The sequence below is a fragment of the Drosophila gunungcola genome, chromosome 3R (genome assembly GCF_025200985.1).
Source record: "Drosophila gunungcola strain Sukarami chromosome 3R, Dgunungcola_SK_2, whole genome shotgun sequence".
NCBI classification, from domain to species: domain Eukaryota; kingdom Metazoa; phylum Arthropoda; class Insecta; order Diptera; family Drosophilidae; genus Drosophila; species Drosophila gunungcola.
Window position 1 is genome coordinate 15,871,159 of NC_069139.1, and position 13,737 is coordinate 15,884,895.

Consider the following 13,737-nt stretch of genomic DNA (forward strand, 5'->3'; position numbering starts at 1 on the left):
TGAAAGCAAAGTCAAATTCCAAAACTCGAACTTTTGTACTTTTGTAAAAAATTATATTGTTTAGTCTTATGTTAATCATTCCTTAAAATGCCTTTTGGATAAACTGTTGGATATAAAAATATATTTTTTAATGAGGCAGAAAGTTTAATAAAAGTTTCATACGTAAAGTTCTAATACAGAAATTATCTTTTTGTGCAAAATGCAATAGTTCTTTGTGAGCCCACTTTTTAATCTAATTTCTGCTACATAATAATTAGCCGAATATAATAATTAGCATTTCTTAACTAACTGTAACTAACTAAAATTTAAATATTTTAAATATTTTTGTCAGTGCCGCCAAACGGGTTTTGAGTTGCTTTTGCGCTGGCTACTGGGTCTGCGTTTGGGTTGGGGCCGGGGTTGGGTCTGGAGCATTGTGTCTGGGTCTCGGAAGGGGATTGAGACTGGGGACTGGGTCTCTGGCATCGTCGGCGGCTTTGGCAGTCAGTTGGCCAAGTCAGTTGCTCTTTTGGCTTAACAAACTCAGAACGTGCCGCGGCGACGATGGCAGTGACATCAAATTGCAGCGCATAGAATAATAGACAACAGCGGTGGCAGTAAAAACAGAGGCAAGGGGCACAATTCGGCTTAGTCACCATGTCCGAGTGGCATCCATCGGATGCAAGGAACTGAATAAAGGCTCTAAAAATGTGTGTATTTGCCTAATAAATTATTAACAAAAAATCGGCGAGAGCCCAGCGTCGGCTGCTTGTTGCTTGCGTTGTTATGTAAATGTACCAAATGTATCTCTTGGATACCATAAAGTATCTTAATATCGAAGTGCGTACGTGTTTAAGCCTTGACTTTAGGCCTCTGCGCTGCGTCATTTGCCTGTGCTTGTGATCCAATTTCGGCTATTTCTCGTTGATGTAGATGGCATCGTTTTGGTGCCAACCACTTGAAGACTTTTTGGAGCAGCCTCCGCTTCCAGATGCCAGGAAAAACAGCCAGCAGCTCCACCTGCCCCACTCCCCCAACAAACCACTTCAATTGAAATTCAAAACGCACTCAGCTCCCAGCTGCGACTTTTGACTGATACACCTACTTAAAAAACAACAACGAAAATCCAGAAGGAAAAAAAAAACGCTGAGATACAATTTTAGAAAGTTGCTTGGCTGCCGCTCTCCCGAGTCTCTTTCTTGGCTTTCGTTTTGTTGTTCTTCCATTTTTTTCAATTTTCTCTCCCTTTCTTCAACATCTCTTAGCATTCCTTTCATGGCCAGCACATATTTTCCGTCATGATTTTTTAATTATTTTTTAATGCCTCACACACACTCCATAAATGGGTCACAAGCAGGCAGGGCACTTCAAAATAATTGGAAAGAATTCAAATCGCTCCGGCAGTTTCCCAGAGTGATCTTATCTGTGTAGTTTTTCTCATCACAATTAGCAACCAGTTTTTTGTATATAAATATAATTACGGGTGTGCAGTATACATATGGCCAATCGAGGGCTAAGTAATGCCAATCGAATCGGTGAATCGATTGCCGGATTATTTATGGCCCCATTGTCTCGGTGATACATGCTTCTTGACCTAACATACCAATCCGCTCACTGTAGATTAATTTAATTAAATACCATAAAATATTTATTATTAAATTAATGTCGTTAATCAACAATTTATTCATTTTGTGAATTTTAAAGTCACTCTCAGTTAGAACCCTTTTCTTACAAAAATGAACTTCTTGGGTTTGAAAATAATTGGTATATTGTGCTTTTTATATTTTTAAGGTTCCTTATCCAAGGACAATAATATGAAAAGAACCCCGATTGTGTAAACACACAAAGGCAAAACTTTAAATTTTTTAACCTTTCTAAAAGTAAGCCAATCAATCAATAGATTCCATCAATTGCTGCTCTTTCTCCCTGAAATACAGAATCCATTACCTCCTGCATAGTTACCAAAGCAAACTTCTGTGCAATTTCAATAATATTACTCGTTGAGTAAAGTGCATTTTTTCGTCAAACTTAAAATGGTTTTATATCCCTTCTCATTGCAGTTAGTTTTCATGACCCAGAGGCGGCGGTGTGGCGGCAAATCTGGTTTATATCTCTCCTGACCGACTACTGGGATCCTTGCACCGCAAAAGCGACTCTGAACCGGAGCCAAAACAGAGAGCAGCAGTACGGATAGCGGTGTCAGAAGCGGAATTAAACTTACGCTCGTCCTTGGCATTTGCAATAACAACGCAGGGTTGGTTGGCAAACCTCGAGAAATCACTGCAAGCGAAGCGGAAAAGGAGAAATTTCATTGAATCGAGGGACAGGAGCTCCGGGAGAGAGGGGGCCCGCCCGAACCATCGCAATCCTGGCCCAACGCAACCACAACACCTCCAACGGCAGCAGCGCAGCCAGCGTCGGCAGCGGCGTCGGCAGCGTTCCCGTCATAATGGAGGGTCCTGAAGTCACATTTCTTTTCCAATTCGGCAGCGTCCGCGATGCAGTCTGTGTGCCCGCCCACGCCCTCACACTCAAAACGCTCAAGGACCTGGCCTGCGATTTCATCAACACAAAGGTAAAGCCCCGACAGGCACCCATTCTCGAATATAATATTAAAAATATGTATTAATTTAAATTTTATTGGGCACAAAGTAGTTTAGGTTTGGGTATAAGCCTTTCAATCATAATAATATATTCATAATACTATTGGTTAAATTATTTAGTAATTTATAAAACTTACATGTATAAAGATAATCTCGCTATTACAACTGTAAGATACTGACGGGTGGGATTTACAAAGGAGGTCACCATCTGGGGACCCTTTTTGCAACTTCGTTAATTATGCAAGGACCGTAGAGTAAACATGTCAACTGTAGAATATTTGAACGGAAGCCGGAAGGCGGCCAAGTCAACAAACGGTGCAGTTAGTCAATAAGTTAACAGTGGTTCTTCTTGTATAAGAAGTTATGCAGTTAGTAATTCTGAATTGAACGTCCTAGCTAAGGAAACTAACAAAACGTAGAGCATCAGCTAAGAAAAAACAAAGTTTGCAAATATGCCTCAGGTAGGGAAAATATCTTTTGATTTTAATTTCCTTATAAGAGTATAAGTTAAAATACACACATTCTAGTAGGTATACAAATAGTTAGTTAATGAATTTAAGCATAAGTACAAATAGGAGAAATAAACAATTTACCACTGTATTTCTGAAAGGCTAATAGAAGAAAGTCAACAGCGGTAAGGGGCGGATTAATAAATGTATGTGTGCACAATAATTGCTTTATTTCATTAAGTTAGTCCAAGTTACATAGGCATGGACTCGTTTCCGCATGGCCTGTTTCCCCTCACGGCCCAGCTATCCATGGCCAATTCAATTAACCGGGCCGCAACTGGTGGTGTTCCACAGCTCCATAGCCCACGACAACTGCTCCTGGCATGACTCCTTCCGTCCGGTTCCCCTCCTCGTCGAAATGGGAGACTGCCAGGCGGGGGGTACAGTGTAATTTGGTTTATTCAGGATCTAAGACTCGTGGAGCTTTGCGAGCCTTTTAGATATACACCATGGCAATCGGAAGCTTTTATCAAATAACCCCTGTAATACTTGCATTTCATCCGGTCATAAAATAGTATGAATTGATTTCTTTGGGTACTATAATCCTATTTGTCCAAATTATGGGAGGGCTTATCCATATGTTAAGTAAGGATTGCATATAAATAAAATATATAAGTACTTTTTGTTAATTAAATGATATAGCTCCCAAGTTATGCAGCAGTAATTTTTCTAATTTGTAAGACAGTTTGCAACTATGTCGACACAAAGCAAACCTTACCGCAATGTTAAATTCCACAGTTGTTCCGTATCAATTGAAATCAATACGAATTTTTGTGCATATGGCAGGCTGGATCTTATCGGGCAATCAATTAAGATACGAATATGATATGATAATGGGCGGCCCAATGCAAAAATAAGCGGTAAACGAAGCCGAACATTGCAAATGGACATTGCCGTATTGTCACTGTCTCCCGTGGAGTGCTCACATTCTGTTGGCCATTTCAGATACCGGACAGCGGTCTCACGTACCTCTCGGAACGCATTCTGCTCTTCGTCCACGACTACAGCACCCCGAATGTGCTGCACATCATCAACTCGGCAGCGGAGGTGGTGGACGAGACCCTTGTGGAAATTGTGCTGACAGCCAGTCGTAAGTAGCCATTCCTTACATTCCACAACATTCCACACACTTCAATCTCCAATCGGGGGAAAACTTTCACCAGAATTACTCATCATTTAAACGTTTCAAAAAGTTGACATTTTTATTTCTTTGAGATCGACATCGACTTCCTTCAATTCTGTAACAACAAAGTGAAATTCTCAACCAAGTTGATCACCAAATTTTCTTTTATTTCCTTGATCTATTATTTTGTAGTAATTGAACAGATATATATAGCTTAAAAAAATATTATAAAATATAAAAAAAGAACTTCAGACCCGATTTTTAACTATTAAATTTAAAACTACAATGTCTGCTCTAATTTCTCTTAATGCAGCCATACTGTATCCGACCTCCGAGATGCCGACCCTCAAGCCACACAGCCTGAACGTGCATTCCTACAAGGGACCGACCTTCTGTGATTTCTGCGGCGAGATGCTGTTTGGTCTGGTGCGCCAGGGCCTCAAGTGCGATGGTATGTAACGAGATGAGTGTGCGAGGCGGAGGAGCAGGCACCCACTAATCCCCAACCGAATCCTTGCCACCCACAGGATGCGGTCAGAACTATCACAAGCGGTGCGTGGTGAAAATCCCGAACAACTGCAACCGCTCGAATGACGCCACTTCGAGGCGCTCCTTCACGCTCCATGCGCCCCGCAGTCCGTCCGGCAGTTCGCAGCAGTCGCTCGTCTCCACGGAGGAATCGACAGGAACCGGAACCGGACGGAACGACTCGAGCAGCTCACTGGTAAAGCGCATGTCGGACCTTATGAATGATATTATTAAGAATTGACAGCCGGACAGGACCTTTTTGTGTCCCCTAGTGGCTGGTGTATGTGTGTGGGTGTGTGTGTGTGTGAAAGGGTGTTGGTTGACAGTTTCCGCTTATCCTGCGAGTATTTAAAATTGTACTTAACTTGGCTCACACTTTTACTTTGTATTATTTTCATGCTTTTTCCAATAAACTTTTATACTGCACACTTTTAATGCTTTGTTAACTCTTTTGAATACTCGTCGGGGATTTGCGAATATTAATGACTGGGGGATTTCTTCTACTAAAATGGTGATATTGTTATCCATATTGCTGCTATTCAGAACAAAGTTTCTATTAACCTAATAGAACAATACCAACTAACTTAGTGATAGTGTAAGTATTAAGAACTGTTCACCATCTTTATCCGCTCAATTCAAGTTCCTGGAAATTTATTTGAAAAAGTGAAAGAAGCTTGTACAGTAAGAATGAAACTTGAAGAGTGGGCAACCAAATTATGAAAATTAGTTTTGCCCAATTAGGGCCATTAAAGCGTTCCTGTCCGCGGGGGATTGCCATTGCTCGAGCAAATCCATCTCCAGAGCCTCTTAATTTGCTAATTAAGTAACACCAGCACTCTCGTAATTCGCAGAATATTCCCGGTCGCCATCAGCGAACCCACTCGTCGGGCAGCCGGAACGGACTGACCGTGCTGCGCATTCCGCACACCTTCATGGTGCACACATACGGCATTCCGACGGTGTGCCAGCTGTGCAAGAAGCTGCTGAAGGGGCTCTTCAAGCAGGGCCTCCAGTGCCGCGACTGCCAGTACAACGCGCACAAGAAGTGCCTGGACAAGGTGCCCCACGACTGCACGGGCGAGGCGCAGCTGAGCCAGCTGCAGATCCAGGCGGGGGCCAAGGAGCGGGACAACTTCTTCCGCGAGGAGTTCGACGACAGCGACGGCGACGAGGGATCGGACTATGGCAAGTACAAGTCGGCCCTGTCGGTGGGCGTGAACCTGGTGGCCGGACGACCCCGGGAGGCACCCAAGGCCCTGACCAATGCCCACAACTCACCGCCCGAGCTGGTCAACGGAGGCCTGGGCGACGACTCCAGCGGCGGGGGGGTTGAGACCAGCAAGTCCAGCAGCGACGGCCAGTCGGAGCAGTCCCAGTCCTCGACCTCCTCGTCGCCCAGTGCCAACATCCCGCTGATGAGGATCGTTCAGTCCGTCAAGCATACCAAGAAGCGGGGCGGACAGGCCCTGAAGGAGGGCTGGCTGGTGCACTACACCTCGCTGGACAAGGCCGTCAAGCGGTACTACTGGCGCCTGGACTCCAAGACCATCACCCTGTTCGTCTCGGAGCAGGGCAGCAAGTACCACAAGGAGCTGCCGCTGGCGGAGCTCCTCTCGATCGAGAGCCATTTGGGCGATCCCCGACCGGACTCCAACTACTGCTTCGAGCTGCGCCTGCCCAATCTCAGCTACTTCGTCGGACAGGATCCGCAGGTGGGTGCCAAGGAGGAGCAGGCCGTCCGGCTGCCTCCGCCGGACAGCGGCATCGGCAGCGATATCGCCAAAAGCTGGGAGACCAGCATCCGGCAGGCCTTCATGCACGTCACCAACACGCGTAAGTAGGGGAGTTTTAAATAGACGAAATGGGCTTATTCGGTCGCTCATTGAATACATATTATATAAAGTAGGTAAAAAAAAAATATGTATACAGTTTTAATAGTTTAAATTGTCAACAATCATAACTTACAAATTTAAATTTATAACTATATAGTTTGTTAAATCTTAAAAAACGATTCCTTTTACCTAAAAGTGTATACCGAAGACAGCAATTATCAAGACAATTTAATCTGATAATTTCTATATACAAATTAAAACAGATTAAAAATCTAAATAACACAGAGACTGAAAAACATATAAAATTCAAAAAGAATATCAGACAAATTTTAGGCTACATTTTTAGTAATACAAAATAAAACTCCTACCTCTTCCAGAATGCTGCGAGTCGGAGGAGCAGGTGCAGGATATGGGCCAGCTGTACCAGATCTTTCCGGACGAAGTGCTCGGGTCCGGGCAATTCGGCGTGGTCTACGGCGGAGTGCACAAAAAGACGCAGCGCGAGGTGGCCATCAAGGTGATCGACAAGCTGCGCTTCCCCACCAAACAGGAGGCGCAGCTGAAGAACGAGGTGGCCATCCTGCAGAACATCTCGCACTGCGGCGTGGTCAATTTGGAACGGATGTTCGAGACGCCGGAGCGGATCTTTGTGGTAATGGAGAAGCTCAAGGGCGACATGCTGGAGATGATCCTGTCGCATGCGAGGGGCCGGCTGAGCGAGCGCGTGACCAAGTTCCTGATCACCCAGATCCTGATCGCCCTCAAGTACCTGCACTCGCAGAATATAGTCCACTGCGACCTGAAGCCGGAGAATGTGCTGCTCTCCTCGGACGCCGAATTCCCGCAGGTGAAGCTCTGTGACTTTGGCTACGCCCGCATCATCGGCGAGAAGTCCTTCCGGCGATCGGTGGTCGGCACTCCGGCCTATCTCGCCCCGGAGGTGCTCCGCAACAAGGGCTACAACCGATCGCTGGACATGTGGAGCGTGGGCGTCATCATCTACGTGAGCTTGAGCGGCACCTTTCCCTTCAACGAGGAGGAGGACATCAACGACCAGATCCAGAACGCGGCCTTCATGTATCCACCCAACCCGTGGAAGGAGATCTCCTCTAATGGTGAGTTGTAACCTTAATTTAAAATAAATTACTTCTTAATGCCAATCAATGAGTTTAGAAATTAATAGGATTACCTATTTAGAGCAGAACCGTTTTTGATCGACATCTAGATTTGTAAAAGAAAAAAGAAATTTAATTATACCTCATATAAATTATCAAAATATTTAATTATGGAGATTTTATAAAATTCATTTTCCAGCCCTACCAAATTGTATTTACTATTTATATCAAGAGTTAATATGGCTAAAAATAGAAACTGATGTCTATAAAAGGTTCAGAAACTTCAAAAAAGCCATAGCTTTCAACACAAAAAAGCATAGTATAGAAAACTAATTTTAACTTGAATACAATTGGTTAAACAATCGAAATCAGTTTTAAAAAGATTATAGTTGGAAATTTAAGAAAGGTATATGCACCAAAAAGTTGTCACATAAACTAAAACATTGTTACATGAATGTTAAACTATTGGGTATAAAAATTTTTTTATAGGATAAGTGTTAAATTAATACCACGAAAGTATCAAAACAAACTTATGCGGTTTAAAAATTAGGACTTAGACTACAGTTTTTATACTCTTCGGTATAGAAATAAGTATTATTAGTATTGAATTCAAACTTACACTGTACTCTATTTTCAAGGCACACTAATAAACACTAAGCTTTCAGTTTTGAGTGTACGTTTTATAACCTTTTTTGAGTAGAACCTTTAGAAATGTGGTTTAATCTTGTCACTTATTTTCCAGCCATTGACCTGATCAACAACCTGCTGCAGGTGAAGCAACGCAAGCGGTACACGGTGGACAAAAGTCTGCTGCACTACTGGCTGCAGGACAAGCAGACGTACCGTGACCTCCGGACCTTGGAAACCCAGGTGGGCGGCGGCCGGTACTTGACCCACGAGGCCGATGACCTGCGCTGGGACTGTGCGGGCGACATGTGACCTGGCTGTGAGCCCGACGAGATTTTCGAGAGCACCACCACCGAGATAAGGAGCTGCACCACGACCACCACCGAGAGCTATCGTCCATCTCCGGCGGATTGTGCCGGATGCCATCGGCTTTCGGACTGCGGCAACTCACCCAAGTCGGAGGCCATTAGCGACAAGGCCCTGAAATGGATGCGGTTCCATCTCTGCCGGCACATTAAATAGCAGTACAACCCTATTGCCTAGCCCATAAGTTTATCCCATCTCTCTAACGCGCTTTTCGGTAACTGCTAAACAAATGGATTCTTCTAACTTACAACTCTGTGTGCTAAATTTTTCTCTAGAATCAAAATTAGTCGATAGCTTTAATTCGTTAACCACCTAAAGGCAACTCTTATGAATAACTCTACACAATTAATATACATAAACCCGGAAGTAACTGTGAACCTCAGATCCAGTTTAGAACCAATGGCCATAAGGTACACAAAAAAACATTAACCAAACTAATGGCCGGGAAAATATAGCTGAATAAACAACGCTTGACAATTAAGAGGAGCACTCTTATAATTTTTTTATTTGCATGTGTGTTCATGAAAAGGGGTTGGATACTTAATACAAAAGGGAATAATACGTCTAAAAGCCTGAATAGACGGGCGTGGCTTTTTTAAATACAGTGCCGAATCCTTTTTTTTATTAAGGCTTAAAAATAATAAAAATCTATAAACTCATAAGAAACTTTTTTTTTTGTTGTAGCTCTGAATTTATAAAATTTATATAGGTTCAAAAAAACTATGTTTTATGTTTTAATTTGTATGTAATATTTTTAATCTATTTTTATGCCCATGACTGTTTATTTTAACACCCACATGGCTTGTCTGCATCCAAATGTGCAGCAAAAAATCACAAATCGTTGGCCTGCGACGGCTGGCACCTTTCTCGGAAGACTTCTTCAGCACTTCCCAGCAGTTCTTTACCAGCTAACAAGCAGAGAAGATGTACTTTTTTGTGGTTAGGTGTTTCCTCTTCTTAATTCTCTCCGGGATTAGTCAACAGGGCGATGACTTTAACACGCCCAGTTCCGCCTGGTTAGAATACCAGAGGGAGAGATTTGGCATCATTAGTCCCATGATGGTCAGCTCTACCAAGGCACCAACCCTGAATGTGGATGTGGTTACCCCAAAAGTGGAGACCACATCCAGAAAACATTCTTCCAACCCATCCGAGAACGCCAGTCAAGAATCGGAGGAGGAGGAGACCACAGAGCAGCCATCGGAAGATGAGGGAATGGAAGTGCCCAGCGTGCAGGGATTTTTTAAATTCCTAAAGACCATGCAGAAGACCTGGATCACGAAATCGGCTCTGACTTTCGGGAAGAAGATAAAGCTGCTAAAGAACCTACGCGACAATCTAATGCGACTAATTGGTGCGTATTAAATAAATCTTAAATCTATCTTAATTTCAATTGTTTTTGAAATGGTTTTTTTCCTTTAAATTCTTTCCAACAGAGCAACAGTTCGCGGCTATGTGGCAGCCACCAGAGCGAAAAAGGCGACGACGACGAGGCTTACTGGATGATTCCGATATAGATTTTCCGCCTGAGGCGGCAATCATGACCATAAACTTCCTGACATTCGCCGTTTTTCTCATCAAACTGGTCATGGTAAGTTGGAAAACCTTCTTTAAAAATTGTTTATTATAAAAACTTTAAACACTTGTAGCAAGTGGTGAAGATTGTCAAAAGCAAACATTATTCACTTTCTGGATTCAGCTTTTTACCGGAAACTGCTAGACGTCCATAAATCATTTCAATGGAATTACAACTAAATAAGATAATATTTGATCAAATATATAGAAAAGGCTTTAAACGGTCTATCATTTTGTTAGTTTAAGTTTAAATAAACTTTAACTTTAATTTAAAAAACTTGTAATTATTATTAAATTTATGTATTAGTTTTATTTTTATTTCTTAATAAGAGCTTCGTGTATTTTTGTTTCAGAAAAGTTTGTGAATTGAACAAAATTTAAAAAGTTTGCATTAAAAGTTATAGTATGCCGTTCTTAAATTGTGTCAATTATAATTCATTATTATTTTTAATTTTATTAATTTTTCATTGTAAATAGCACATGTTTCATAGTAAATCAATATTAACATAATTTGTTTAATTTATAAACCATTTTGCCCAGTGTTCACTTAACAATCTTCCTTTTCAAAAATATAAATCACTTTTCACCAACTGCGACTCAAAATCACTTAGCAACCAATGACTTATTCACGCATCTTATATCAGTTAGCTTTTGTCAGCGCACAGTCAGCTGTTTCATTTTCCTTACACGTGCTGCACTTTGATTGTTTTTAAACTCGGAACAAATTCATATACATATTTTTAAAAATGGAAGATAAAACACAAATAGAGACAGTGTGCGATCACAAAAGAGATGAGCACCTGCCCGCAATTCGTAAGCAATTAAAGTTTCCCAATTACTTCAGAAATAACAAAAATATCCCATCCAAAGTAAAATTTCAGAATGGATCCCTTTTGGGCAGTGGCGAATTTTGCACGGTGGAAAGCAAAGCGGATCACAAAAAGCAAGCTTTAGTGGTGGCCGGCGATCAGATGTACACAGGTGAACTGCAAGATAGCCAAGAATTCGACACGTACATCTGCCTGAGAAACAAATCCACCAACAAAGTACAAATCGTGCCAGTGCAACAAGCCTTGCTGTCCAATCACATATACAAGAAACTGGAGCGCCAGAAGCGGACAGCGCCCATGTTGAGCAGGGAGCACGCCAACAAGAAGCTGCTAAAGGAGTTTGGAGGACGCAAGGCTTCCAGATTTGTGGACAACCACGAACAGATGATGGTCAACGTTGAGGTCGTGCGACAGGATCTGGATGAAACTGTGAAAGCATCGACTATGATCGAAGACAACGAGGATGAGACTCTGGCCGATGTGAGCATCAGCAACGAGGATTATCTGGCCACCATTGTACCCAAGTTCGACAAGGAGGCCACTGAACTGAGTGGTGTATACGATGTGAAGGATGTGATCTCAAGCGAACTGCTTGAGCGGCTGGACGAGGAGGCCAAGGTGGTGTTCTCCACGCCTCTTCAGACTTTGCCGTAAGTGGTTAAACCAATTTCAACTAAACACCTCGGCTACAATCCCTTTACTTACAGTATCAAATCGGAATATCTAAAGACCTGTTTGGGTCGTATTCAGGAGAAGACGATCACCTCCAAGCAGGACTTCCTGCACATCAAGCTCATCATCTACATGGACGCCCTGCAGTCGCTGATTTCCCTTCGTTCCCGGCAAATGCAGAGGGTGGAACTCTCAAGGATCACGGAGAAGATCGAGAACGATATACGTCGCCGATTTGCCGATCCCAATGTGGCCAAGAGGGGCACTCGCACCAATTTCAGTACTGAGAAGGCGCTCACGCACTTCATCGTAATGTCCTTGCTTATCAGCGAGAAGTACGAGGTGGACATAAATGTCCTTTCCCGCGCATTGGCCACCAGCAAGGATAAAATCAAGCAGTACGCCCATATTGTGAATGCCCTGCCAAAATCCCGCTCGGACATTCTCAGCCTGCGCCTGCCCAGCAAGGTTCCGGCACTGAAATTAGCTCGTCGCTTCAAGCAGAAGAAGTAGAAGGGGTTTTCCAAGGACACCTTGCCTTCGCCATCGATTAAACAAACCCTGAAGCGGGTCAATAAAGTTTATTAAATCCAAATGCAGACTTTATTGTTATTTTGGGTAGTTCTTTGCAGGAAAAGTTTTAGCTGTGCCCCACTCAGAAATACATTACTAAATAAAAAGTATTTGCTTGGGTGCCATCTTCAAAAGAGATTAAGTTACCATATATTTGCACCGCTGCAATGTAAATAATGCAGAAAAATGTAAAATGGCTGCTTAGATCGGCTTTTTTTTCCTAAAAATCAAAATACCACATCCTAAAGAACATAAATTTCCCAACTAGTATTGCCATCATCTAAGAAGTCTAATTTTTACTGTGTTTCCGAACGTGTTACTCGTCGTTTTATAACTTTATTTACTTAAAAAAAAAAAGCGGTTAGACTTACAGAATGAAAATGTATCTGGTAATACCTTTTTAATAAATGGCATGCGAAATTTAATCGAATTGAAATTAGAATAGCTGTCATTTTTACCAATATTATGATTGCGCCAACACGAGCTTTATAAAATATAATTTACAGAGTTACATACTTATTTTTAAATATTTTTATTTAGGTTTTTAGATTGAAAATCAAGAATAACATTGGGCGCGTACACAGGCAACGAATAGTTGCTTGGAAACAACAAGGTTGCCCAGAGTTTCACATTTAATTTCTTCCTTGCAGCAGGATGGCCGACAAAAGTGCGTGTGGTTTTCGTGTTGTGTGTGGGTGTGTGTACGACGGCAATCTTGTTAATCCCTCCCCCTTATCAGTTAGTTGCGATTATTGACCTCCAGTCCCGGGTGATCCCCCGAGTTAGAAGTCCCTCAGCCCCGAGTCCTTATACTCCAGTTTAAACGGCCAGTCCGAAGACCGAAACGATGCAGTACATGGTCTTATTCTCCCAGCGCACGGTGCAGGATCCATCAGTGTCGTTGTTCCAATAACAGGAGCTAGCGGTGTGCAGTCCTGCTCCGTTCTTCTGCATGATCATCGCGGTCACAATGTACTTGTAGGGCTTCTGCTCCTTGGTCAGGACGGTGAGGCAGTTCTCCACCACCTGGCCGGTCCAGTTGTTCACCTTGTCGTGCTGGTAGGCATTTCCACCGATGGTCGTCTCGATGGCCTCCTTAATCGTCTTGCTCACGTCGTCCACAATAAACTGGCTTTCTTCGCGTGAGTCATCCATTTTCGCAGCTACGATTCAGTTATTCCGGCAGCTGGTCAAAGATATATAGTTGCTGGTTAGTTGTCCTTGTTGCTGCAGCTGTTGTCCTTGCGGTTCTGCGCGCGTTTTTGCGTTCGTCGGCGGCGTTTGTGCAAGCGAAATAAAATATGCTGCGAGTTTTTTTTTCGAAGGGATGTGCAAAGCCTTCTTGTGTTTTATTTGGAGGTATTTTTTGGGCGATGTGGTACGGGCATACTAGCAGAGAGTTTGG

The 13,737-nt window shown here is 42.8% G+C and overlaps 4 protein-coding genes across 4 annotated transcripts; 3 read left to right on the forward strand and 1 right to left on the reverse strand.

The window, feature by feature from the left end:
* The first annotated feature begins 487 nt into the window (after positions 1–487).
* On the forward strand, positions 488–9,163 carry LOC128255914 (serine/threonine-protein kinase D3). The gene is made up of 8 exons (XM_052985833.1): positions 488–689; positions 2,040–2,554; positions 4,037–4,181; positions 4,528–4,665; positions 4,742–4,938; positions 5,594–6,575; positions 6,952–7,689; positions 8,432–9,163. Exons 2-8 carry the CDS (start codon positions 2,429–2,431, stop codon positions 8,626–8,628), a joined length of 2,523 nt encoding a protein of 840 aa, XP_052841793.1. The 5' UTR covers positions 488–689; positions 2,040–2,428; the 3' UTR covers positions 8,629–9,163.
* Positions 9,164–9,461: 298 nt separating this feature from the next.
* On the forward strand, positions 9,462–10,475 carry LOC128264495 (uncharacterized). Its single transcript, XM_052999994.1, has 3 exons — positions 9,462–10,036; positions 10,119–10,273; positions 10,332–10,475. The coding sequence occupies exons 1-3, from the start codon at positions 9,607–9,609 to the stop codon at positions 10,410–10,412; spliced, it is 666 nt and encodes a 221-aa protein (XP_052855954.1). The 5' UTR covers positions 9,462–9,606; the 3' UTR covers positions 10,413–10,475.
* Positions 10,476–10,911: 436 nt separating this feature from the next.
* Positions 10,912–12,354, forward strand: LOC128266144 (uncharacterized). The gene is made up of 3 exons (XM_053002444.1): positions 10,912–11,070; positions 11,128–11,737; positions 11,795–12,354. The coding sequence occupies exons 1-3, from the start codon at positions 11,004–11,006 to the stop codon at positions 12,270–12,272; spliced, it is 1,155 nt and encodes a 384-aa protein (XP_052858404.1). The 5' UTR covers positions 10,912–11,003; the 3' UTR covers positions 12,273–12,354.
* A 494-nt stretch (positions 12,355–12,848) lies between these two features.
* LOC128266145 (dynein light chain Tctex-type) lies at positions 12,849–13,697 on the reverse strand. The gene has a single exon (XM_053002445.1). The coding sequence runs from the start codon at positions 13,485–13,487 to the stop codon at positions 13,152–13,154; it is 336 nt and encodes a 111-aa protein (XP_052858405.1). The 5' UTR covers positions 13,488–13,697; the 3' UTR covers positions 12,849–13,151.
* Positions 13,698–13,737: the final 40 nt, after the last annotated feature.